The sequence below is a fragment of the Gallus gallus genome, chromosome 12 (assembly GCF_016699485.2).
Source record: "Gallus gallus isolate bGalGal1 chromosome 12, bGalGal1.mat.broiler.GRCg7b, whole genome shotgun sequence".
Taxonomy (NCBI): domain Eukaryota; kingdom Metazoa; phylum Chordata; class Aves; order Galliformes; family Phasianidae; genus Gallus; species Gallus gallus.
Window position 1 is genome coordinate 14,593,603 of NC_052543.1, and position 25,959 is coordinate 14,619,561.

The 25,959-nt window shown below is 42.4% G+C and overlaps 1 protein-coding gene across 10 annotated transcripts in view; it reads left to right on the forward strand.

Annotated features, from left to right (window-relative positions):
- The window catches only part of SLC25A26 (solute carrier family 25 member 26), an 83,561-nt gene that overhangs the window by 47,204 nt on the left and 10,398 nt on the right, over positions 1-25,959 (forward strand). For 7 of the 10 annotated variants that reach the window (XM_040646255.2, XM_015293110.4, XM_040646256.2 and 4 more), the window contains 2 exons: positions 9,894-9,938; positions 20,423-20,492. In XM_040646255.2, the coding sequence (XP_040502189.1) occupies positions 9,894-9,938; positions 20,423-20,492 (115 nt within the window). The remainder of the gene's footprint in view (positions 1-9,893; positions 9,939-20,422; positions 20,493-25,959) is intronic. The other 3 variants (XM_040646257.2, XM_040646258.2, XM_015293113.4) reach the window with 1 other exon arrangement.

A 25,959-nucleotide genomic window follows, 5' to 3' on the forward strand; every position in this document is an offset into this window, starting at 1 on the left:
CCAGAGTAACCTTCAAAAAAGTTTAGACTATTTTCTTTGGCATTTTTCTTTGCTCCTCGCATTGGTTACAGCACCAAATTAGCAGAAAACTTTGCTTAGGCATCAGTTCAACAAAACACTTGGGCCCAGCTCCAGCTCAGGAGGAGCTTTTAGATTAATGGGAAGTTGGGAGCGTAAAGAAAAGTGAAGAGCCTAAAAACTTGTTTGGTCTTTAATGTTTTTAAAGTGTAATATTGTTCCTATTCAGCAATAGTTAAAGTTAAGCATGTGCTTAAGTGCTTTGCCAAGCTTGGAGGGGATGATTTATACTGGTGAAGTGGAATCTTAATAGTGTCTGCTTTGCTGATCACAGCTATTACAGCATTTCATAGAACAAGAGTTAGCTGCTGTCGTGCTTTGCAGCTCAGTTCCCATCAGCTCTGAAGATAGCCTAGATCTGTAGCTGGGGTGTGTGAACAGGGTGAGCAAATGGAGAAAATAAGGCTTGTGCGTGTCTGAGGGCGTACAGATGTTCCAGTTGTTCAGTTCTCGCACACCAAAGCGCCCTTGTTCCCGCAGATCCCGTTCCCATGCTCTGGGAGCTTGGCACACTGTCCTCGTGTCCAGCCGGCCGTATGTGAGCTGTTTGGGTTTAGTTCTGTGATTTAATGCTGTGGTTATGAGAGATCCTCAAGGCAAACGGAAAGAAGGTGACTCTATGAAGACAAGCAAATTAATTCAAAGGCTTACGCTGAAAGCATCATCTCCGCAAATGAATTAGATCATTCAGAGCGTTGCTTAGGAATGATGTTTGATTCCCACCGCCTTACAGTGATTGTGCTGAGTTGTGCAAGCAGGGTTAGATGCTTGTGAGGAAGCTGCAAGAGGATCTTGAAAGCAAATCCTCCCCACACGCTGGGTTCCTGCATGCAGCCTCTTCCCCAGTCCTTTCCCATCTCACTGCAGGCAGGAAGCTGGGGGCTGCACGCTGACTTCCCAGGGCCTCAGCGCCGTGCACTGTGCGAGCCTGCACCTGGGAGGGAGCGCATGGTCCCTGTGGCTGTGCAGCTGCTGCAGGCTGAGGCAGCTCTGCTCGCAGCATCGGCACGGAGCTCTGCGTCTGGGGCTTCCTGCCTGAGCAGTTACAGCTCTGCAGAATTGGTTAAACTGTCAACAAAATTTATAGAGGGTAAAAAAAAAATAATAATGAGGGAGCAGTCCTTCCTGTGTCTGTCCGTGCATCATCTAGCTGTTCGTTTGGGTTTGGTCAAGTGCCTGTGGAGATTTTTCAATTCACTGTAATGGATTTTAAATGAGTTTTTTTGTAATGTAGAATCAGGCTGCAGTTGGTGGGTCTGTAGGTGCAGTTCAGGAAAGCTCGTGCTTTACTCCATAAAGGCTGGAAGAGACCATTGTCGTAAGCTAGCAGGACTCCCAGTGCAACACAGACATAACACAGGCAGGTCACTCTGCTGGTAACTTGTACAGGATCGTGTCTTGTGGTGAGGCTAAAGCAGCACTATTATTTATTAAAGAAATTAATGAAGAAAAAAGAATGAGTAGCATTTCCTAAATGCTAATCTGCGTTTTTTCTCTCTGCCACACGATGGAGATAAGGGTGTAAGATACATGAACAGCACTGCATGGGTCAGACACTTTGGAGAAGGAAGTTGTTCCTCTTCAGTAGCTGTTCTTTAGTGCTGTTTTTGCGCTAGCCTGAATGGACTAAGTTTCTCATAGTATCTACAGGGTGTTTCGTTTATAGTATATTCTTTTGTTCTGGTCTTCTTTCTTCTTTTTTTTTCCTACAGAAGTCTAATAAGCAGGTGTGTTTTTTACATTTTTTACATTTTACATTCGGTAGAACATTCAGAAGACTATGCATAACTAATATTGATTTTATTGGCACTTTAAGTTGCGCTTAAATGTGCAGTTTGGGCTCGACTACAGTGTATGAGGACTACTGTAGCTTTCTGTGCATCCCTAGATCCTGCTGACACCATCACCCTCTGCATCCTGAGAGGGGCACAGGGTTACCTGAATTGGTTAATCCTTGTGCTGTGTACCAGAACCCTTGCATCAGCCCTAACCTCTGTCCTCCATCATGAGCACAGAGCCTGATCCAAAACGTATTTCCCAGCAATTCTGATGAACTTTGGATCAGGCTTATGTATGCAGAAAGGGATGGATTTTCCCTTGGAATTGTTTTTAGTTACATTCCAAAATCTCCTGGTGAGGGATGTATTTATTTTTTTATTCAAAAAAAAAAAAAAAAAAAAAAAGAAAGAGCTGCTGTGTTATATCTGTAATCATAATGTAGTAACAAGGCATTTGTAACAAAACTCCAATAGGCTGAGATAGGTCCAGGAAGGGAGAAACACATGTTTCATTCCTGCTTGTTGATTTTTTTTCTGTAGCTGTTACTCTGAGGACAAGAGTTCCTACGCTGATGTCAGTGCAATTACAGCTGCACTGTTGTCAAGTTTATTTGATCGAATATTTGCTGGATGAAGCAATGCTCTCCCCCCTCTCTGCAGATCCACCTGCCTTATGAATCAGACATACTGCTTGTGTAATTCCTGGTGCTTCAGTCCTTGTTTCTCACTCAAAATTCTCACTTTGGAAACTGTTCTGCTGTGTGATACTGAAAATCTGGCAGTGATTTCTTCCTATATGTGTGTGTATATATATATATATATATACTATTTTTGAATCAGATTTTTGTATGTTTGTACTTGGGGGATCCCAATTGATAGTTGCCTCTTATGAGACACTTTTGTAATGATAATCACATTAAAAATATTACACGCATATAAAATGAACATTAGAATATCTTCAGAGCTACGGAACGGAGTGCTCCACTGTCAGCAGCACACAACCAGGTGTGTGTGTGTGTGTGTGTGTGCACCCACGTATTTATGTAATAGTTTCTCCAAATGTTCGAGTTTTTCCTCAGAAGGCTTTTGCAGAAGTGCTGTGCCCCATGCTGTAGGGTTCTGCTCCTATGATTTTTTTTCACGAGAACAAAGATCAGTCCTTCATGGTCCTAAACTCAATGCATGTGCATGACTTAAAGGCATTACCTACCAATAAATAGGAGATTAGCTGCGGCTTGTATATTTCCTGATCAGTTCAGGTTTTTTCAGATGGCTCATTGTTATCCCGTTTCCTTTAACGATGGGACACTTTAATGAGTTTGCCATCTGACATACATCTGCTTCCTGTTAAACAATACCTTCATTCTTCTAGAGCTGCTAAACTCATCTTTTATCCTACAAGATTTTAATCTGTGCCTTGAAAACAGCATGTACAAATTGACGCTAGCATATTCATTTTCTTGTTGAGGATTTTTTTCCTGTATGCTGTTTTTGAGAAGGAATAACAAAATGAGTGTCTCCTTTAGTACTTCTTTGTTGGAGGGTGGGAGAACATGGATATTATGTGCCAATTTAGAGCCTAGTCAACCCAGCTCTTGTTTGAAGTCCAATAAGATCAACTTACATGCCCTGCGTTATACAATTTCTAATAGTTATTCTGTCTTCTCAGCAAAGGAAGGGGCTGCGAAAGGGATTTTGAAGGCTGTTCATATTGTTTCTTTGAGGATGGAACCTTCAATAGCTAGCTGATGGTCTGTCTCATGCGTGTGAAAAGTTAGTGCTCTGTGATCATCAGGCTCTCTTAAATCAATCCATCTTGCATTGAGTTTGTGCATCTGCCTCAGTGCTTCTCTTTTTTTCCATGTGCTGGGAACATGCAGTTATGCCAGATCTCTGGCTGTGTCTTTCTCCTTCCCTAATCAACGTTGCCCCTCCAGAACAGCTTTTTTTTGTTTTCTATCGTCAAACTTTTTTTTCTTGTGGAAGGAAAACTGGATAGAATTTTCTTTTTATAAAAACTTATGTACTTCTTCGTCTCTACAGAGTGCCCTTTCTGTGTTACTCTTATAACAAGTGTGCAGTGCTGCTTAAAAGAAAATCTGATTGTATGGGAAGTTCTGTCATATAGCTCTATAAGACATCACTGAATAATGGCTCATAACCACACAAAGTGACCCAGTGGGGACTCAATGTGTTTTGTCTCAGTGTAGACCAGGTGTAAGTGGAGCTACTTTGTTTTTAGAGCTGGAGAGCCAGGGGAAGTGAGGTGCAAATATTAATTAGAGGGATAGTGGGTGGTTGAATCAGAATGATGATTATAATTCAGGAATTTTGTACTTCTTCCCATTGAGGGCTCACAGCTCAAGCAGGGTTAGTGTTATTTGCCTGAAAATGAGAGAACTGCAGATTACCTCAGGTTGCTGCTGGTGCATCAGCTGCAGCCTTCGTTTCAATGATACCCTTGGCTCTGCTGGGTCTGAAGTTTCTAAATGCTGTTCCTTTGCCCCTGCAGTGTATCTGAGCAACATGTGCAGCCCAAAGAGTTGTGAACAATTCTTGCACATGGAGCTTGAGAGTTTCACCTCTGATTTCCCCCAGGACACCACCACTCTTTGGCTTGTGCAGTTTCATAGGAAAATGCTGCGTGTGGAAATCGTTCTGCTGTGTCTCTTTGAGGAGTGCAAGCAAGAGAAGATCTTCTCTGGTCACTGTTCTACCAATGGTGTCATTTGCTTGAAGGCTCTTCTTTCTCTTTGCATCAGTGTTTATTAACAGAGCCCTCTGCCATTTATTTAGCTGATAACCTTGTTATTCTTTCACTATGCTCACTCCTTTCATCTCTCAGAGTGACAGGAATGCAGCTGATGGCTCTGACAGCCTTTCATTCACATTGGGATTACAAATTACCTTCATTAGGTTCCTTGTGGAGTCTGCAATTTATCAACATGGGTTTGGGAAGCAGTATTCATTGAAGCTTTGCAAGAAGTTGATTTTATCAGCTTCGTGACACCCCTGAAGATGTCTATGTTGATGTTGATGTTGAGCTCCTCTGCGTCTTCACCTTCAGGCAGCCCTACAGAACGCTGCAGGTCTTTGTGCCATGCTGTATGTAGCTGTGCCAATTGCTATGGTTTCTGACATGACCAGAGGAGAAGCTTACCTCATTGTGTGCTATCTTCTCCAATTGTTTTATGGGGAAAGCGTATTTCTCATTGGAATACCCGTTTATCATAATCCAGATGTACTGGGCAAGTGTGTGAAGAACTGTAAGAGAGGACAAAACCCAGAGGTTGATTTGCTGTGATTATTAGCTGAAATATGTTGGTGCTGACTTCTGTGAGCAGGCAGGGTTATTTTATTCATCTGTAACCTGCTTTAAAAAACCTGATTAAAAAAAGACACCAAAGGAGGGGCGCGGAAAGGGCTGAAGCAAATGAAAAATTGATCTGAAATTTGCAGTTTATGTATCCTTGGAAAATATTTATTTTTTTTCATACTCAGAAGTGGGTTATTGCTATTATTATTTTCTTTGCAATTACAGTGGGATAGCCACAGTCTGGCGCATGCAGCTCAGACGCTGTGGTGGAGCCCTCCTAATAAATGCAGGGTTCAACAGTGATAGCATCTCTATGAGCCTCATAAAAGTGCTCGCGAGTGACAGATTAGGTGCAAGTCTGAGAACTGCTCAGTGGTGACTGCAGAACTTTCTCCCTGAAATGAGCAGATGTTCTTGCCGTTGCCTTTGTGCTATCAGCACTGTCCAAAACCTCTTCATAACTGCTGATTTTTCTCCTGTTGCTGTTAATATAGGGAACAGCATAGGCATCGGTGAGAGTTCATGGGACAGAGGTGCAGTTTCTCAGCGACTTTGAGAAAGCTCCTGCAAGGTGAACCTGCTTCCTCCTCTGGCTGTTTATGCCAGTGTCTCCCCCAGTATTTACTCTAACATTTGTAAAAACAGATAGCTCTTCTGGAGAGCAAGGCCCTGCTGAACTGGAGACAGAGAAAACCTGAATAAACAAACATGTGCCCCAGATTAGTAAGAACATCTGTAGGTTATATATTGTTTTGAGAATGCATACCACATAGTTTTTCATTTCTTATGCTTTTCTTGTTTCTCCCTTTCTTTCTGTCTCTGTTTTCTTCTCGATTTTAAATATATTGCTAATAAAGGTTGGAGGTAGAAAGCACAGCTGGACTCTGCATGACATGCCACTGTTTAATTTCTAGCTCGGAGGATGGGAAGAAGAGTAGTTTTATTGTATCCTAGAAGAGAATAAAGCCACATGCAAATTCCAGCCGTGGACATCTGTTTCCTCTTTATGTGAAAGAATTCTCATATTTTGCAGGGAATCCCAGTTTTGAAGGGGCTAATGAGGTTGTTTTTTTTTTTTCTTTTCATTCCTTCCCCTCCACCCTCGACTTTCTTTTCATTGCCCATCCTTCAGCATGCTCTCCCTGCTCTCCGGCTGCTGTGTTTCCTTCTGGACAATGTCAGCTTGCAGTTTAGCATCAGATCTCGAATGGGGGAATTCTCAGTTCTATAAAATGCTGTGGTTTAGTTACAAAGAGTATTACCACTATCAGTTCTCTGTATTGATGCATTTCTATGGTGCAAGTTTTAAGCTCCTCCTTAAATTTCTCATATGTTATTAAGCAGTATTTCTTTTGCTCTGTGATATCTTGAGTACTTGCAGGCAGGTTGGTATTTTTTTAGTAGTGGAGGCCTGTGTATCTGTTGCTCTGGCTGTGACCTGTAACTCTTTCTAGAAGTAACTTATTAAAAAATAATCTTTCAAAACCCTTTTGTGTCAGAGAAATTTAGTGAATCTATAAAAATAAGAATCTGCAACATTAATTACATTAAGTTAGCTATAAACTGCTAAGGAACACCGGGGCCAGAGTAACTGACAATTTCACTAACCTATAAAACACTTCAGAAGAATGATTTACAGCTGTTTGGGAGCTTTAAGCATTTTTATTTTTCTGGTGTAAGATTTGACTCTGCTGAACAAACAGCAAGGTTATATAACATTAGGCCAGACATGAGAACTGGTACTCTCTGTCTATTTTATATTAACATCGAATGAGAGGTTGGTGGAGCTTGCCAGGGTTTCATATTTGTTGGCAGAAAGCTACCCACATGTGTGGACCACATTTTTATTGTTGCCTTAGCCTATTTCAGGCATAAATATCGCTGCCTGGCAGGGTGTGATTCTGTTCATTGCTGAAGAGCTTCCCTTCTAAAAAGCAGACTGTGAAAAGGAATCAGATGACAAATACTGTAGATGTTCAAATTAAGAAGTGTCTCAAAATGAGATTTTATCACGTCCCTCGTGGTAGAAGGATAGCTAAAAGGCATCCAAAGGCTTTTTCATTGTTGGATTAGTTACCCTTGTAGAGATGTTTCTTTTTGCATACGTTAATGCTGCTTCTGGGTGTGGGCTGTTTAGTCTGGGCTTCTTAGGGAAATAAGCCTTCTGTAAATGGGGTGTATGCTCACCCAAACAGCCTGCAGTGTGCATGGCCCATGGCTGCCTCCTGCCCAGTAGGACGCCACGGAAATGTGGCCAAGAGGCACGTGAATTTCAGTTCCTTTGACGTGTGAGGGGAGAACGGGGGTGATGGTGGAGTTTGGGGGAAGGCTTGCAATATGAGCTGAACATTCAGTGGTGTGGTGGAATAGATATTGAGAGAGAAGCGATGGAGGTCCCAGTCCCAGGAAGTTCACTGAACCCAGCTTGTGAATTATTTGGCTTTGGAGAATCTGATGACAAAAACAAAGCTGCAGGAAGCCAGGCTCCCTTTAGTTCCACTCCCCCATGAAACTGCTTGTGTGGGTTTTGTTTGTTAAGATGTTGTCAAACGAGCTGGAATAGAGACTTTGACCCCAAGAAATGGGGAACATCTCTTGCTGGGATCTTCTTGATGGAGGCAGAGGTCTGTCTTTGCTCGTGGTGTTTCTTTGGTTGCTTATTTTTGCAAGTTTTCAAATTCTACTGCAATCTATGAATGTTTAGGTGCTTATCCTTCAGGCTTAGGAGGGAGTCCTGTGGCTGTCTGCACCCCACTGACCAGCCTCTGAAACCCTTCCAGGTGTTCTGGAAGCCTGAATGTCACAGCCACTTATGGGGAAGGGGGAAACTGGCAATCCCTGTCCAGGTCTGATTTGTCCCAACTGGGACATGGAAGGCAAACACCAAAAAAGCTGAAAATCGAACAGCAGTTATGAAGAACTTCCCTTTGGTTGAAGTGCTTCTGGCGAATGATGGAGATGAAAAAGGGCTTCCTGTCAAAAGCTTCCCTTGTCTTATTAATAGCTGCGTAATTTTACCACTCATTCTCAAGTATGAAAAAGCAAAACTTTGAGACAGCATTTGAAAGCTTGTTTTGTTTGGAGTGCAGCTGGATATAGAGCGTTTCCTTTTCTCATCTTTAACAAATTTGAAGCAAATGTAGTGGGTATTGTTTCCCTTTTTTTCTATTTTTTTGGCCTACGTAACAGAATATTCTCTTGCTTTTCATTGTACATTGCAAAGAAATCATGCCATTTAACTCCAATTCAACAATGATGTAGCTGCATGTGGATATACATATATCTTCTCATAAATATATTACCACACATTACTGTCAAATAGCTGGACTTTTTCACCCAGTATTAAAAATGAAATTTAATTGCTCCAGTTGAGTTTCAAGGCTCTGATAAATAAGAACCATGCCTGACCTTTCTTGTGGGGCTTTGGGATGCCACCAGGGATACTGCTCATTGTTCAAGATGACAAACTTCCTCTGAGATTTCAGTTTGTCAGCTCAGTGTACAGCAATGACATTGATTTCTTCTCACTGCCATTTCCTGCCTGAATAGATAACAAATTTTCTGTGGCAGGTGTCTGTCAAGCTTAGTTTTGCCTGGCAGATTAACTTAATAGACTCATTTATTAATCATTAGTTGCAACACAGTGAAGGAGACAATACTCTTTAAGTCTTGTGATGTTGAATAGATGTACTGTTTCAGATTCCTTTGTGTAGCTTGAACTTAGATTTAATAAGCTGCTCATATCTCTGCAGTGAATGTTTTTAACCTGATATTACTGATGTTAAAAATACCATCAGTTACATATTAACTGAGTCTGATCCATTTTGACTGTCTGCTACTTTTCATGGCAAAAGGTGCTTAAGTGCCTTCTGAGACTAGCAAAATGATGCAGAAAACACTAAACCTAAATAAAGGAGAAGCTACCTCAACATACATTATTTTGGGGGAAGGGGGGGGATGTGGAGGCACCTCCCAGAGCCTGCAGAGCTGAGGGAGCAGTATGGTTTTTTTTCTCCTGTGTGTTGAGTTAGTCCCAAGGCATTTACTGGAGCAAGAGCTGTAAATGCACAGCCACTGCAGAAGCAATGAGGTAGAGATGCAAGCTGTTGGGCAGAAGAACCTTTTATTGCAGCTGATGAGAAGTGAAACATGGAGCTTCCCCCTTGGGTCTTGGTTGGGTTTGGTAGCTCTTCACTACCTACTTGGAATTCTCAAGGGAGCTTGTTAATGTGAGATCAGTGAGAGATGCTCCAAAAAGTTTCTCTCTGCAGCTGGTGCCCAACCTGCAAAGCCCTGGGCAGCTGGGCAGAGCACAACTGTTTGCAGCTCCGTGTGAGTGCACATTACTGAAGATGTCTTTCTGACAGGCCGTGTTCCTGGCCTTGGCAGCATGTTGCCATCCTTATGGCTTTCTTGGCAGAGCATCAAACCGAGAATGTCCCTGCACTAGATCATACTGCTTATTGCTCTTCTAGGCCACCCTGGTTACAATACATTAACATCTCAGCAGGGAATGTGATAAACAAAGTAGAGCTGCTTTAGTGAAACCAGTCGCTTAATGGCAGAGTACATAAAGTATCCTTAAAGATTTGTCAATGTAATAAGCTGCAGTTCACTAAGTGAACAATAACTGTTACTAATTTGGCTGGTTGAGGAACATGCCAACCTAATTCGCTTTTGTAACATTATGTTGTTGTTTTTCTCTATTCCCACCTCTCCAGATTCCCTTCTCTCTGGTACAGTTTCCCCTCTGGGAGTTCTTAAAGGTAAGTCCTCTTTAGTTATAGAAATGTAAGTTATACAGCTCACAAAGGCTTTCCATGGTAACTTGTCTAACTTGATTATCACAATTATGGGCACATCCAAGGATCAATAAGTAGGTACTGACCTACCTGTGCATGTGGAGATCATTTGCTTGGATATCTGAAAAACAACAGGGAGCATCTGACCATTGATACGTGGCATGCAGTCTAAATTTTAGTCCCCAGCATGCCAGAAATCCTATCTGCTGCTCTTACTGTTCTTATTGATTGAAATAGAGTGGGAACCATCTGTGTTGTGCGATTTATTTTATTCTGGTTTATTTTTTATTTTATTTCAACTTCTTTATCATTTTGCTCTTTGAGGTAGCAGGAAATTGCAAATGATACAGAGAAGACCGATTGAGCCTTTTTTTGTGAGCAGGGAGAGTCTCAGTACGTCGCTGACGTGCTGTTTTCATTGGCTGTGTATACATTATTTCAGAGGTCATTTAAAGAAGGTATCGGTTGGATGATAGTTTAATAGTGCAGTCTTTCAGAATGATGCACTGTTCTCCCCCCAGCTGGTTGCTTTGTTTATCATGGACAGAGTCATGGTCTACTTTTCTGAGCAGGGCTGAATTTGAAATGTAGTTTCTCTGTCCCTCTGTTTTTCCTTTAAATGGTAATGATGGTATGGTCCTCACTGCAGGAGGATGAAGCAGAGACAGGGTTTTTTAGGTGCTTTGAGATCCTGGGTTGGAAGCACAGAAAATTATTGCAGATTGTGAAAAGCAGTGTAGCAAAATATATCATTTATAAGAGGGGAGCTGAAAAGAGAGTAATTTTCTTCTAGTTAAGGATACTGAACTTCTGAGAGAGCCTGGCACTGAGACCCAAACTGGGAAGAAGTACTGGGAAGGATGGGAGGGAGTGATGGTGTTCCTTGCCCCTTGGTGCTTCTATTTAGAAAGGAGGGCTTATGTTCTCAGTCTGTATGTGTTTGTTTGGGAGCTCCTGCCTCATGTCAGTACCTTGGGTCATTCTCGGGACAGAGCCCATGGTGGGAACGTTTGCATCTAGAGGTTGCAGGGAAGCAGATGTGGCGGGGACTCTACAGCTAAGAGGAGCACAGAAGGCATCGAGACCTTTCCTGTAGCTGAGCTGTAACTTGCAGCAGGCTCCGCAGGTGCTTGGTGAGCTCTGGGCATTGTTCCCTGATGCAGGGCAGCTCTGGCTGCCTTATTAGGAATCTGTTTCCCAGCCAGTGTCTCAGAATCACTTTCTGTAAACTCCTTGCAGCGCTGGCGTGAGCTGCTCATGGTTAGCGAGGTTGGGAGCAAGAGGTGGCAGCGCTTCGAGAGAAAAAGTGCAGTGTTCTCTCCCAAACCAGACAAAACAGCGACATCGTGCAGTTGTTTCCAGAATGCAAAGTTGTTTTAACTAATGTCCACATAGCTGTAGCAGTAAAATGTATTGTTTAAATGTCAGCTTTGAAGGAGACAGTTTGAAAACAGCTAGCTACCGAAGTGAGTCACTTCAATGGGAGACATCGTGTTTAATCTAAATAGGTCAGTGCAGGCCTGAAGAGAAACAAAACCGGGTTAGTTTGTTCTGCTGCAATACATTTGCTATATATTCTTCTGCCCACAGAACCAGGAGCAGAAATCTGCAAAAATCAATCTTGCATGCTTCAGTCACTTTGGCTTTAGCACATGGAGAGAGCTCAAGGTTTGTCTCATCAAAGCCAGCAGGCAGTGAGGGCAGAATACATTTTGTTTATCTGAATTAAGCTCTTAAAAAAATTACTGTGACAGCAAAAGGAGAAAAATCATTATGGCCCATCAGCTGGCGGGATATGGCCGGTAGCATCAATAGCAGTGTGATTCAGTGCTGGGCTTCTTGTGGGTGCTTTGAAGGGAGCATGAAGAAGCAGTAATTAAGAAGTGACAGGAGCACGAGGGACAAGAGACAAATTGTGCAACATCTAAATATCCAAGGGTTAACTGAAGACAGTGTCTGAGGGACTTCTCCACCCTGTGTCAGTGGGGTTACTTTGGAAAATAAATGGAGTAAGGAGTAGTTGGGTATGATGCATGTAGATCATTACAGAGGAGCATGGAACAAGTGCTGCAGCTGAATGGTTGTAAAAGCCATTAGAACGAAGTTGTACAAGCTGATGGATAATAAGCTCAACATTACAATTCCCCAAACAAGCTAATTAGTATAAAAATAATGAAAGATATCTTTCCCCTGTAAAGGAAAGTTAGTGAAGCACATGGAAGGAGAACATCTTTGTTTTCCTTTGCATAAGTGCTCTGCATCTAGCAGCACAATGTTAAGCTTAAAGAAGCCTAATAAAGCCTGGTGGTATGCAGCAATGAGGTGGTGCTGTATCCCATTTTCTGTATCTGTTTTGCTCTAAGCTGCAGTGGTTACTCTTTGTGCTTCCAGCTGGCTTTAGCCACATAGTTTACATGCAGTTTTCTTTTGTCTGTGAATGTGGACCAGCTGTCCTATGTAAGAGTTAACTTGCATGTCATGCACTGGTGTAAAGTTAGAAGAAAGAGATCTGTACAGATCACAAAACTGAGGTTGGTTACACTGTTGGTGCTGACAAAGCAGCGTTGCAGAAATCAGCAAGGAATAGAAGTTGCTTCAAACACAAGTTTGCTTCTGGTAACTCAGGTGAATGCATAATTTAGAAACAATTAAGAGACAATTAATCTTAGTGCTTGATTTTCTCTAGCAGTGTGGAGTTCATGCTTTCTGTATTGTTTTCTAATCTACTTTGTTAGATGTTTTATTCAGTACTTCTAACCATCATGTCTGAGCACCTACCAACAGCACATGAAAGATTTATCACTTGTTCCATATTGCATTTAAATACGTATTTTCCCTTCATTGAGACCTAACTGAGAAAAATGACAACTACAGTTTCTGTTGTGGGGATACTGCAGAAATACCGAGCATCAGGTGTTTGTTTGTTTTTGTGCTTTCCAACAAAATAGGGTTTAAAAACAAAGCAGCAGAATAGAGCACTGCTGGCTAGATTTCAGCCCAGCAACATCTTGTCAAAAAAGCTGCTATTTATGGCTGAATGGAAATGATCAGCTCCCTAGGAGAACAGTGCTGTGTGTAAGATAAACCCTTCTCAGGTGGAATGAAACTCAGCCCTCTTGGGTTTTATGTTTCTGCATGTTGGCTGCACTTCAGAGCCACTAAGAATTGCTCCAACGCAGCTGTAAATGAAGAATGCTTTCTTTATAGACCTAATGTATTGTCTGAAGGGGAGGGTCTGGTGGTCAGTGAAGAGGGAAGGAACAGACAGGACAGGAATACGTAAGTCTCAAATGAATAGACTGGAAAAATAAGTTTTTATTTGTTCGTTTGGTTTTTGTTTTAATGAGAGAAAACAGACCTAGTGTCCTGGGAACCTTTTGTTTTTCATCAGACACATCCAAAGATGAGACACTTGTGCGTTGCTAAGACTTCATAACGTCAGGGTCAGGCTGACTTCACACTGTCATCTGCGTGTGCCAGAGATCCCTGGTGGACAGGCAGCCTCCCAGGAGGGCTGTCACAGCCTGTGCTGCTCCGCTGCCCTGGGACCTGTGGGGCACATGCACTGACTGTGCTGAATGGGGCCTGGATTTCCCTTTTAGCCTCCGTGCTGCTCAGCACCCAAAGCTCTAAGACTTTCTGCAGCTATGGTGAACTCGTTTTTTGACACTGGCTTTTGCCATAAGATAGGTTTCTCAAATCTGTAATCTCGCACATTGGCAGGTGTGCTACAGAACCATGTATTCAGTTGCACCTTGAGAGGCAGCAGTGAGAGAGAGGGAGATGCAATGCGTGGGCAGATCTCTTTTGTGGGGTTTTGTAATGACTATGCTGGTATGTGATAGCGAACTAAGACCCTGAACAAGCAGAGGAATGCTCGGATGGCTTCAGACAAAGAGAACTGTTTGCGAAGTACACACCCTGTGAAATAAGTGGGGCCTGGCAATGAAGAGAATGGGGAGAGTCCATCCATTCCTATGAATCTGAGTGGTAGCAGAAGAGTGGTTGGGTCAGAACTGTTTTGTGTTGTTCCTAAGCTTCTTTTTGCCCCCCATGATGGACGAGGTCCCTTGTTCTATATCCAGGTTCAGCTCTCACCCCAGGCACAAGGCACTTGTGTTGGGAGTGAGCAAAGCTTGGGAACTCTGCTGGCGGACTGGATTATCTATCTGAGTGAAGGCAACTGTACATGTGCTCATTTGCTTGATCCCTTTGGTTCCCTGCTCCAGAGAGCTCAAATCCTGGGGACTGGTTCTCAGGGAACAGGTCAGATTGTGAGGGTGGGCTCAGCCCTGCTCATAGCTGTCAGTGCAGGCAGACCTCAAAGCAAGCTGTGCAGGGACTGCTCAGTGGGTTTCTGTGGGGGCAAGGACTGGTTGGAGCTCACTGCACCTGATTTTTAAAGTTGATGAGAAAGAGAAGCGTACAGAATGCTTCTACCCTGACAGCTGGTAGAATGCTTCTACCTCGGCAGTAAGACGTGTTTATAACTCAACCATTGAAACAATAAACTGCATGCTATTTCCCTCCTAAAATTTATAATCAAATCTGGTGCCGTTGAACTGAATCAGTAGAAAATAGAGGAATGTATCCAAACTGGGCCCAAAATGGTTTTCCCTGCTCTGCAGGTAGGTGACAGCTTTCCATTTTTTCCTGGAGGAGTAGTTGAGTGTTTCTTTTCTGCTGCATCCAGCTGCATGTAGGTCAAGAGTAAATGAAACCAGGCCCAGCTTTAAACCCATTTCCTTGCAGGCAATGTAGTAAGTGTTCTACCATGCCTCTCTCGCTCTTTGAGTAACGATTGGGCTGATTTAGGGATTAAGTCCTAATCGTTAAATAATGCTAACGTGTCTGCCATTTGCTTAGGTGCTGTATCAGGAAAACAGATTTCCACGGCAGCATTTCAAGGCGTGATGTAATTTGCAGCCAATGCTGCGTGTGCATGCCATTAGCATAACGGCTGCATTTTTCTCACAAAAGAACAATGTACCCAACAGCTGTTCAGCAAACAGCCCTCGCTTTAATAGTGTCACAATAAGTGTCATTCACACAGTCTTTAAGCAAAGTTGGAGGAATGCTCTACACCATCTGCACCAAAAAGAAAGAAACAAATGCAATCCTTACAGCACTGCAGACATGTTTGAGAAACTGGCATGGCCTTGGATCATCAATGCAGCATTTAAAACAGTAGAAGTAAAACAGACTCATGCAGTCTGTAGATACAGAGGCAGACTGTGATGCTCTTGGTTGTGCCTATACCACAGGGAGCTCTCTAGAAGTCTCCAACCTTGCCAATGACATTTAGTAGAATATAGAAATGATTGGTGCAGAGGGTTCACCTCTTGACTCGGGCGCTTTTTCTTGTTGAAGAATCTTAAAAGGAGCTTATAATACTTCCATGTAATGTATTCACACAAGTCTGTGTGAAACACCTATTTAGTAGCAGGTAGTAGCAGTGTGTATGCTCAAGGAAGGCTGGCCTAGCTGTGAAGTGATTTCTTAGAACTGTGTTTTCCTTCCCAGACACGTATATGGCCCTTTGTGCCATGGAAACTGAGTGTGGCTGCCGTATTATGTTCTGCCTTGCCATGGGAACAGTGTTTCGAAGACATTTTCTTTAACCAGGCTTTTAGCACATCCATTTTGATTTACATCCAAATGGGTCACAGACATCAATGCAGTATTATATGGGGGGGAAAAAAAGGAATGAAACGCTTTTAACATGAAAAATATGCTGTTGCATGTAGGCCAACTTTTGTTCTCTTACTCTCGATTTATCTGGGATTTGGGTGGGTTTAATTCTGGGGCCAAATTCAGTACTGGCCTAAGAGAGCACAACTCCACCAGTGTGAAAAGCATCTCAACGTTTTTGTCAACAGTTAACTTACTTCACTGAATTTTTCCCATGTTTGAGCTTGCATGTTTCCTGCATGATAATGTACACATGTGCTGCACATATGCACATAAAAATTCACTGGGAACAACATTTGTCTCTGTGCTTTTTGACTTTATGTCTAGAAATTGCAATCTGCTTATGAAATTTTTGCTTCTCCTGTAGCTAATGTGCCATGCACTTGTAAGGATCAGCCATGCAGAATGCCACGTTGAGAATAAAAATAAAATACCTAATAGCAAAGGCAAGCATGGACATAGCTTTTTTTCCTCAGTCTGCAAGAATGCGTGTATGCACAAATCAGTGTGATTATTTTGAAGAGATCATTTCTATTATCATGAAGCTGAACACTGCCCTGAACAGAGGGGTGCATAGAAATACTACAGGTACTTATCATTGGAGGGAGCTGTAATATTTTCTCAGCTTCGTGCCTCAAATGTAGAGTATATCATGAGACCTGCTTACCTGTTGGCGACTGAAGAGCAGTAAGGCCACAGCAGAGGTGTCTCATTGTCTGCAATGCCTCTGGCGGCATGAGGGATATTGTTCTGGTCATCAGGTTTGAGAGAGAAATGTGAGTGTTGTGCTGTCCCATAATGTAGGTGTGCTGAGTATAGAACAAGACCCGATGGTGCTGTGAACAGGAAGCTGGGAGATGATCTCTGCCCAGAACTTTTACCACAAACGTAAGGCAGATATGGGAAACACACAGGTAAGGAGTTCTTCGAATGAGTAAGAAGTTATTGGGCCATCTTGAGGCCAGGTGTCCTCAACATGCAAGCAGCCTTCTCAGTGCTGTGCGTCTGTGGGCACTGTATATAACTCCTCCAGGATTTAAAGGAGATTGTAAAGTTTTCTTTTTTCTTTCTCTCTTTATTTTTTTGATTGAAAGGCCTTTGATGCATCCTAAGAGGGACTTTCCCAGTGCACCCTTTGCCCAGCAAAATGGGGTGTCCAGATGTGGTTGTATTCTCACTATCAAAAAAGCTAATGTTTGAGGTGAGAAGTAGAGGATACTGTCTTCTGGGACAGTATGAAATGGAATCATTAGGAAGAAATTAAGGCACTGCTTGCAAATAAAACTGGACCTTTCTCTGCAAACATTATCCCTGGGAATAATTGGAGATCTGCATTCAGGCTTCCTGCTGGGTCCAGTCCCTGGAGGACACAGCCGCTGTATTGCTTTACATGGTGCGGCAATGCACAGGGAGATTTACATATATATCACATAAAAGTGTTTACAAAAAAATTAGCATGTGATTGAGCTGGGAAGCTGCAGAGGGCCCCAACTGTATGAGTTTCCATGCACTTCAGCCAGAAGATTTATTTCCAATTTGTTATTCATAAGGGAAGAGCGAGAGATTGGGATGGGGTCCTTTGAAGTGGAAAACAAAGTCTTCTATTCAGCCTTCAGCTTAATAGAATACACATGACACAGGCTTGGCATGGCGGCCTGCTTTCATGTAATGTGCTCGTTGTCATTTTGCTTTCCTAGGCTGTGAATGCTAGTGGGAATGGGTACTGCTCTGGAAAAGTCTCTGTCTCCTGCTGCCTTCTGCAGGAGATGCGCAGTGTAAGCGGGTAGGAGCTGAGTGGCAGTGGTGAAATCAGGCTAATTGGATTGTTGCCATTATGTTGCTAACAGTTCTCAGTTAGGGTTTTTCAGTGGAAGAGCATATCTGGTAAAAGCAGAATCACTGCAAGGCTTACACGTGAACTTCTGCCTGGACTTGGCCTCTTTGGAGGCTGTGAGCAGGGAGCTCTGACCCCAGTCTTGTGTTGTGGCACTAATGAGCAATTCCATTAGAAATCGGTGTTTTCAGATAGGTGAATAAGGCATGTATTTCCTTTCAGGAACGAGGCCCTATTTCTTCAGCGATGCTATTACCTGTGTCTGCAGCCTGTCATAGCTTCTTTGCGTTGCTCTGTATTAGTAGCATTAGTAATACTAAAACCACACTTAGTGCAGCACGTGGACATGTGTTTTTGAAGTCATTACCCGCCCAACTTACTGTAGGGCCGTGTCAGTGATTGGGTCTGTGGGCTGTGAGAGAAACCACGCGTGACCTTTAGCACATCAGCCCGGCCCGCGGTGCAAGCGTGGTTAGGAAGAATTTGGAGCAGAGTCCTGCCAGGCCCCTTGGCTCCATGACACTTGTTCCTTTCAGCTTCCCTCTCTCTCCTCGCTTCTCTCTCGCTCTTCTGCTTATTCAGGTTTGGAGCTCTGGGTGAATCACCGAAATCAGAGATGGAAAGAAATGCATGAAGTCATCTCATCCTGCCCCTGCCAATGCAGGATTATTCCCCACAGTACAGTGTTGAGTGCCTTCTCCAGTCTATTTTTAAATGACTCAGAGGAGAGGGCTTTCCTCTCCTCCCTGGGGAGGCTGGCTCTGCTATTCAGTAGACCTCACTGTTGGGGAATTTTCTTCCTGTTCTCCAGTTCTCCTTTACTCTAATTTAATTGAACTGTCTCAGGCTCCACCCTTCTAAATAGTTTTCCATGACACTTGCAAATACCTGTTGTCACTGTGCAGGCATGATGGATGTGAATTCATCATAGTTTGTACAGACCTGTACCAGGAGGCCAGACGTTATCAGAAACTAGATTTCAGACTTAGAAGCCAGTTAATAAGAATGACATGTAGAACTGTTTCAATAACACCATTGATGCAGAAATCCATCATGACTGAGTACAGGCTGGGCTTCTGAATGCCTGTATTAATATGTTCGTTTTCCTGTTAGTCTTCCAGCAGATCTTGCATAGCGCTCTTTGCATAGCAGAAGTAACTGTTGTGAGTTCTCAGGTTGAATTGTAGATGTATATGCATTTGGAGAACTTTTAATTAAAAAATGCAGTACTGTTTTTGTCAAGGGGCTGCAACAGTTAGATTTCTAAACCTTGACTTTCAGGTTGAGGTTTCTTAAGCTCCTTAAGTGTTATGAGAAGGGTTTTGAAGATGGGATTTATGCTTTGACAATACCTAGATGTTTCGGAGCAGCACTCTGTCTTATGATGGAGCATGTGTCCTTCATCCAGCAGGACTGACTCGCAAGAAAGCTGCATGTCCAAAGAGTGTAAGTTATTCCAGAAAAGCATCTTATGGGTTTGAAGAATTATGATTCCCTATTTATTTATTTATAAGATGAAAATCATTTTCTGCTGTGGTTGACAGAAGAATAGAAACACGTTCTGAAAACACCAGGAAAAAGAATGGCTAGCATTAAAGAGACTGAAATCCCTTTAGTGCTTTCGTAAAGCAGAGCTGCAGCTATTTAGCTGTGGCAGGATACCAAACAACATTGTGGCTGGCCATTGTTGCTTGAACAGTTTGATTTTTAAAACATTCAGCTGAAATATAACCACCAGCCAAGTTGGAAGAAGCGAGTCACAAGGACATCATGTTAAATCAAGAGTCAGCAAATGAGGGAAATGAGTTCCCGTGCCCCAGTGGAGTGTGGCTGCATAGCAGAGCAGGAGCCTGAGAGCAGTATCTCAGCTTAGCCTAGCTATCGGGTTGCTTTCAAGAAAATTTTATAGTGTAGAAATAATACAGCTTTAAAAGGAGTGAGATGGTGCTGTAGCTATAAAATAAAATTATTGATTTCTCTGCAGTAGGCCTCAGAAGGGCCGTGGATCCTCCCCTTTCTGCTAAGCAGCATTCCTGAGCCCATAAAACAGAAATCTCTCTTCCAAAGAACATCCAGTGTTAAGCATTTCAGAAGATGGAACAGGGATGATGAGGGGGGTGGAGGAGGACAGAACAGTGACTGTAGCTGGCAGAATAAAAACCCACCCAAGCAAGCTTTGGCCTCTGCTGCTGATACCAATCAGACTCATCAAACTGTGTGTTTGACCTGATCCTTAATACTTGTTTTCTAGAAGTCATGGTTCTTGTTGGTGTTTTAGAACGTGCATGTTTATGTGAGAGTTTAATTGGTTGGAGCATGGTGTGTGGGAGCAGTGGCAAGGAGAAGGGTGTGTGGTCCCTAATGACGCCAAGTGAAAAACAGACACACCTGCTTCTGAATATAATGGGAGTGATAAGAGTGATTTCTTAATGATGGTTTCTTTTGGGAGCACAAGGGGAGGGGTTGATTTAAGAAGTGAAGGGGAGCAAACAATTCATATCTCACTGGGCCAGGGACTGCTTATCTTACATGGGAGTGCTGGGTGCATCTGGGCTGAGCTGGTGCTGCTGCCTGCATGCTGCCCCCTTCATGTAGTGTTTTGCTTTGCATGGTTCTATCTGCCAAAAAGAAAAGAAATTCACAAAATATTTGCAAGGTTGCATGGCCACAGGCTTAAATACATACATATGAAATCCTTGAAAGCAATTTGCTTCAAGTTGCCCTCCGTTCCAGACATCTTTCTCACTCCATCTGCTTGTTCAAGTACACAAGTTCCTTGGGAAAAATCACTTATTACATCACTGAAAAATGCCACAGAAATAGCTTTTTGCTTAAGTTCCCATCCTCAGAGTTAACTCGCATGGGGATCAGATAGATTCAAACATTTAATAACTTTTTTATTTTCCTTTCTCTTTAAACACAGGATCTCTGGTCATGGAAGCAGGGTCACGTGGTGGATTCTTGGCAGTCAGCAGTCTGTGGAGCTTTTGCAGGTGCAAAGGATTATATGTTATACTGGGAAAGACTAAAGAAGAAAGGGAAAAATGTGCAAATCTATTAAGTATAGCAGAACAACATTCCTTTGTAATTCAAGTTTGTTTAGAAGAAAACGGATCCAGTTGTTATTTGGAAGTAGGAAAGCCAGCAAAGGAAAGAGAGGGAAAAAAGAAAGACTGACACAAACAGGGTGTCTGTTTGAAAGACAACCAATTTGTTTTTGACAAATTTCTGTTATTTAAAATCCAGGGGCCTGTCAGTCAGGCTTTGCGATTATTTCCAAGTTGATTTGTAAAGTCCTCATCCAGGAGAAACTTTGCTTGGGTGCGGGTTTGTGCAGCTGTCTGCTCTGAGCGCTTCCCCAGGGCTTTAAGTGATTGCAGTGAGAGGCCATGATTCACCATTCATGTGACAGCTCTGACAGCCATGTAGATTAACTAGAGTCAGGAGAGCAGAGGCTAGCACTGCACAGCCTGGAGGCAAAAGCCTTCCGCAGCAAAAAAACGGAGGGCGAAACATCTGGGCAATCTCCAGACACTAGAACAAGAATAAAGAGTGGCAGAATACAATACTGCACTATTTATTACCAAACAAGCCAGAAGTTAATTGAATTCTTCAGTAGGCTTCTTGCTTGATTTTAGACTACTGTAGTTATTTCCAAAAAAATAAAAATCAATTAATGACTCATCAGTATAGCTGACAAGTTGGAGGGAGGAGAGACTTCACTGTCTTAATAGAAAAACAGATTAGTAGTTCAGAGACGGATAGCCAGAGCCTTTCCCCAAGGAATTAAAATACATTTTGAGATTCCAAACCAGTACCAGAGTATGTGGAAAAAATAAATCCTGTTTAAACAGAAATTATAGCATCTCTTGAAATAGAGATTATCAAAAGCAAAGCTTGTTCTTTGATGACTTGTAAAATCAGAGCCATTACATTGTATGTATTTTTTAAAAATAAGCTCTCTTATGGGAATTGAAGTATTAATAGCAACAGAATTCCAGCAGAGGCTGAGGCTTCCTTTTGGTAGGCACTGTAACGGCACAGCTGAGAAGAGGGCTGTGAGTGCTCTCAGTTTAGAAGACCAGGCATGCAAGCAGCGGGGGGAATAGTTTGGGTAAAATTGATTCCATTTGGGGCCAGAGGGTGTATTTTGGGTGATCTGTTGTGTGTCCAGCTGTATTTTCTATGCTTATTTGATGTGAAAGAAGTTTTTATTCTGCTTAAAATTTGGTCTGCTTTTGGGTTTTACACTGACTTAATCAGCACAAACAAAATGAGCGCAGTTGAAGCAGATGGTTCGTTTTTGTTTTGAAACCAAACAAGCTATCAGACTAAAAATGCTTTAAAATGCAATCTGGGTGTCTGCAGGTGTGATAGGAGATCATTAATTTAGCTGTGTTGATTTCTTTACAGTCAGATTGATACAAAAACTGTGTTCAGGCACGTTCAGAGAGCTGGAAAGGTTATCTGATTTACCCAAGGCTCTGTGGAGTAATTTCCTGAAGTCCAATTTGGAGCCTCAGTTGGAAACTTAGCCCAGTGCCTCTGTTTCCTTCTGTGTATGTCTTGATTCTGGCCAGTTGTGCTTGAACTTGCTACTGTTTGATGGATGTTTGGTAGTATGTGCTCACTTTCCAGTGGAAATATGCAGAAGGAGCTTCCAGGGGCACAGTCATGCATGGGCACTTCGCTGCCCTTGGTGTGCACTGGGAGACCTGACACTTCATGCTGAAGGGGACACCGGGTCCTGAAGCAGCACAGAGAGTTCCAGGTTCATGTTCAGTGAGATAGTTCATAAGCTCTATTCCCAAAGCAGGAATCTTTGCAAAACTGGAGTCCCATTTTGTAGATTGTGATGAAACCAGTGATGATATATTCTGTGGTTGACCTTGCAGCTTCAGTTCCTCCGGCCTGGTTTTCCTTCTTTGTTCTTTCTTTCCCCATTCTTTCCTTTTCACCAGCAACATTTTAAACTTCCTGTCTGAGGTGTCCTTTGAGAGCCTGCTTCAAAACTCACAAGGTTTAAACTGGCTTTGGATCAGAACCTTACCTTTTGTTCCCTTCCTCTGCAGACACATGACAGGCAGAATCTGCATTGGACTAAACCAGCCCTGCATCCATTCTGTTTTACTGAAAAGATTTAGCCCCATTACTGAATGGAGGAGGTGGAAAAATAATTTCCTGCTTTCTTAAGTTTCTATTCCACATTAAAAACGATTGACTACCTACTTACAGCTTCAAATGAGCAAAGAAAAACCAGACCAAACATTTTATCCTTTTTTTTTTTTCCCACCCAAAGCAAAAATTGAAACACCACCAGTACCCTGTGAAGAAAATAGGATGTATTTATGCATCTGAATGAGTTTAAATCGTCACATTATAAACCTCCAATGGAGAAGATTATCCAAAATCCAGCTTTTAAATGCAGAGATGCTATCAAATGCCACCATGGTAGTTGTGGGTTAGAGAAGTCACACAGACGTGATTTTCTCCTGTGTTCCTTGCTTGAATTCAATACTTACTAAAAATATGTTAGAGGTCCTGAGGGGCAGGGTAATAAGCTGAAACAAACTGAATGAGAGGTTCTCTTTGGCTTCCCTTTATGGTGTGCACACACATAGATGTATGTGTCTGAGTGTGTTGGTTAGTTCCTAGCTACATCATAATTGATTGTTTGGCAAAGACAGAACAAAGAGTAACAATATATTGAATTCCATCCCCAGTGCCTGTGAAATCACAGTGATTTCAGCCCAAGTGCTATGAGAGGCCTGACTCTAGTTGAGCGCACATGTGTAAGATGTATGTATGCTATCCATGGGCTTTTTATAGAAACGTAATAGGCATGAACATAAATATCAGATATTTGGAATCTTCTCTGTCTCATCTGTTAATAATTTAATCCCCAGAGGCCTTGTGCAGCTTTCTCATCATTTCTGGTGTCTTAACTAGAGGAGACACTTGGAGCAGTCAGGGACTGGGAGAAGGAGATGTGTGAGCAGGCAGTGGGGAGGAACTCAAGAGTAGATCTGTATTATAGACTGTCCCAGGAGAGGCCTGCGTGGGTTTCTGGTGCCCTCCACAGATTTGGGCTGGTGGCAAGGAAATTCTGCCTGTGGGTGTTGATCTTTGTTAGGAAAGCAAAGCAGTGCCCTCCAACAGTGATGCCGCTTCTGTTTGTCAGAGCACCCGAGTGTCCATTTAACATGACTGAAAACTGCCGCTATTAAAGATGCTTCCTTTTACTCCCAGAGTTAAAAAAAAAAAAAATAAAAATGACTTAACATTAATAATTTGTGCTCTGTTTTGACAAAGTCGTGAAGAATGGAGGTGCAAGCCTAGTGAATAATAAAAGCACTAATGAGACCTTTTTGCACATTAACAGGAGGGACTTCCCATCACTTTTGTTTTGATCTAATTGGCTCTGACAAGATTCACACTGTGTCTGAAAGCCTCTTTAACTCTATAGCTCTGAATAAATTTCGGAGTAGTTTTCAAGATCTCCCTTCAGTGTTTCCCTGGACCATGCTTCTAAACCCAGATCAGTTCAATCCCTGGAAGACCAATGCTTCTCCTTCTGGTACTTCTGCTGAGATCACTTTGCTCTGCCACTGGCAGGTGTTATTCCTGCAGGGGTAAAGGACCAGAATCAACTTCTTAAAAATTAACCTAATATCAATAAAACACATCTTCAAATAAGAGCTGCTTCCTTACCACTAGGTCCTAGGGTTATTTCTTGTTCTTAAATGAAGTACTTCATTCTGTTCTGATGCTTTTCAATTTCTATTTGCATATGACAGCTAAGAAGGATAGGAAATGCCAGCAGAAACCTAGAGGATTATCTTGAAGTCTTCAAGACTTTTTATTCTTATTGCCAAGTAAAGGTAAATTGCTCTCTGCTTGGCCTCAGTACACTGGATGTCTGTCTCTAGCTCTTCCATCAAGACCTGGTCAACAGGAAAGTGTGAGTAGCAGGGGGATTTTCTGTTTAACACCCTGCACTAGGTAAATTTTAGGCAGTTCAGTTGACATTGTGTGAATATACAGTGTCCATTGTAACTTCTTGGGAGACAGGTGATGAATTTTCCAGTAGCATGAACTTTTATTTTCCCAGCAGAGGTGTTTGTTGCTTTGCTAGAAGCATTAACAAGCCAAGAGCCTTTTCCTGTGTGCAAATCTATCTTTATGCGTACTTGCTGAGCTCGAGCCACTGACAGATCCTTCTAAGGGCAAGGGATAAAAGGAGCCTTCTCTATGAGTGAGTTGGGAAGTCAGTCCACTTGTCTGGTCCCAGGCTGCTCTGGAGGTGCCTTTTCTCTCTGGTAGTTCTACGGAGACAGAATGATCACGAACATGAGGTTGGATGTGTCTGGGCCTTTTCTCTCCCCCTCACACTATGATACCTTATTTTTTCTGACTGTTGAGCAGACATTATCAGCCATGTGTGACAGCTCTTGGAGTTCAGAGATATCTGTGCAGTACTGTTGATGGGGTCACTCTAGAATTACCTTGGGTAATAAGGGTTAAGGCTGAAGCACGTTCACTGTGTCAGATTTATTGCCCACAATGAAATGTTGTTCCCGACAAATGTTAACTTTACTCTTGTGTTTTTGTTAAGCGTATGCAAACTTGCATTTAATTTAGCCACTATCCCGCTGCTTGTTGTGCTTGTGAAGCACTTTATTGTTGCTGTTGTCTTTCTAAATTGACTGGTAAATCTGTACCAAATACTTCCCAGCAATGGAAAAAGAAACACTGAAAAGTTAATAACCAAGGAGTCTGCAAGATCCAGATGTTAGCTGGGGGAAAATGAAAACCAATCAATCTTGATTAAATGGTTTAGATAAGAGTGTTCTGGGACGTTGTATCAGAATGAAATGTGCTTGTTCTAAACACTGTCAACTGAGATTGAAGCTTCTGCCAGTAAGGAACTGTTGGGAATGATTGCTTAAAAAAATTAACAGGGTCCAATAAGGAAAGTAAGTTTGTCTTACTAAAGTGCTACCATCACCTCTACAGCTCAGCGCTGTATTGAGATCTTTGCTTGATACTGATCCAACAGCCGTGTGATTCACTGTTCAATTGTATCTTGATTTGTGGGCAAAGGAAGAACTTTCACATCCAGACTTGTAAATCCACCGTTTTCCATGGAGATTATTTTTATTACTCTAAAAATACATCGCTGAAAGGAGTACCAAGTTTCTAACCCGATCGTTCTCTCAAAACCTTTGGGTCATTTAGTCAAATATTGGCTCACAATGAAAAGATTTTTGACCTTAAAGAAGGTCCAAGAATGGGCTGGAATTTACTTTAACTTGCTCATAGTTTCTGCTTTGGCTTCTTGAGTGCAACCCATTTTTCTGCTTTTTAGTGAGAAGTCGCTGCTAGAAAACTTCCGGCAGAGTGAAGCTGATGGACCAACCTTATGCGAGCAGAAGCTGCTGCTCTAAGCGGGGCGTTCAT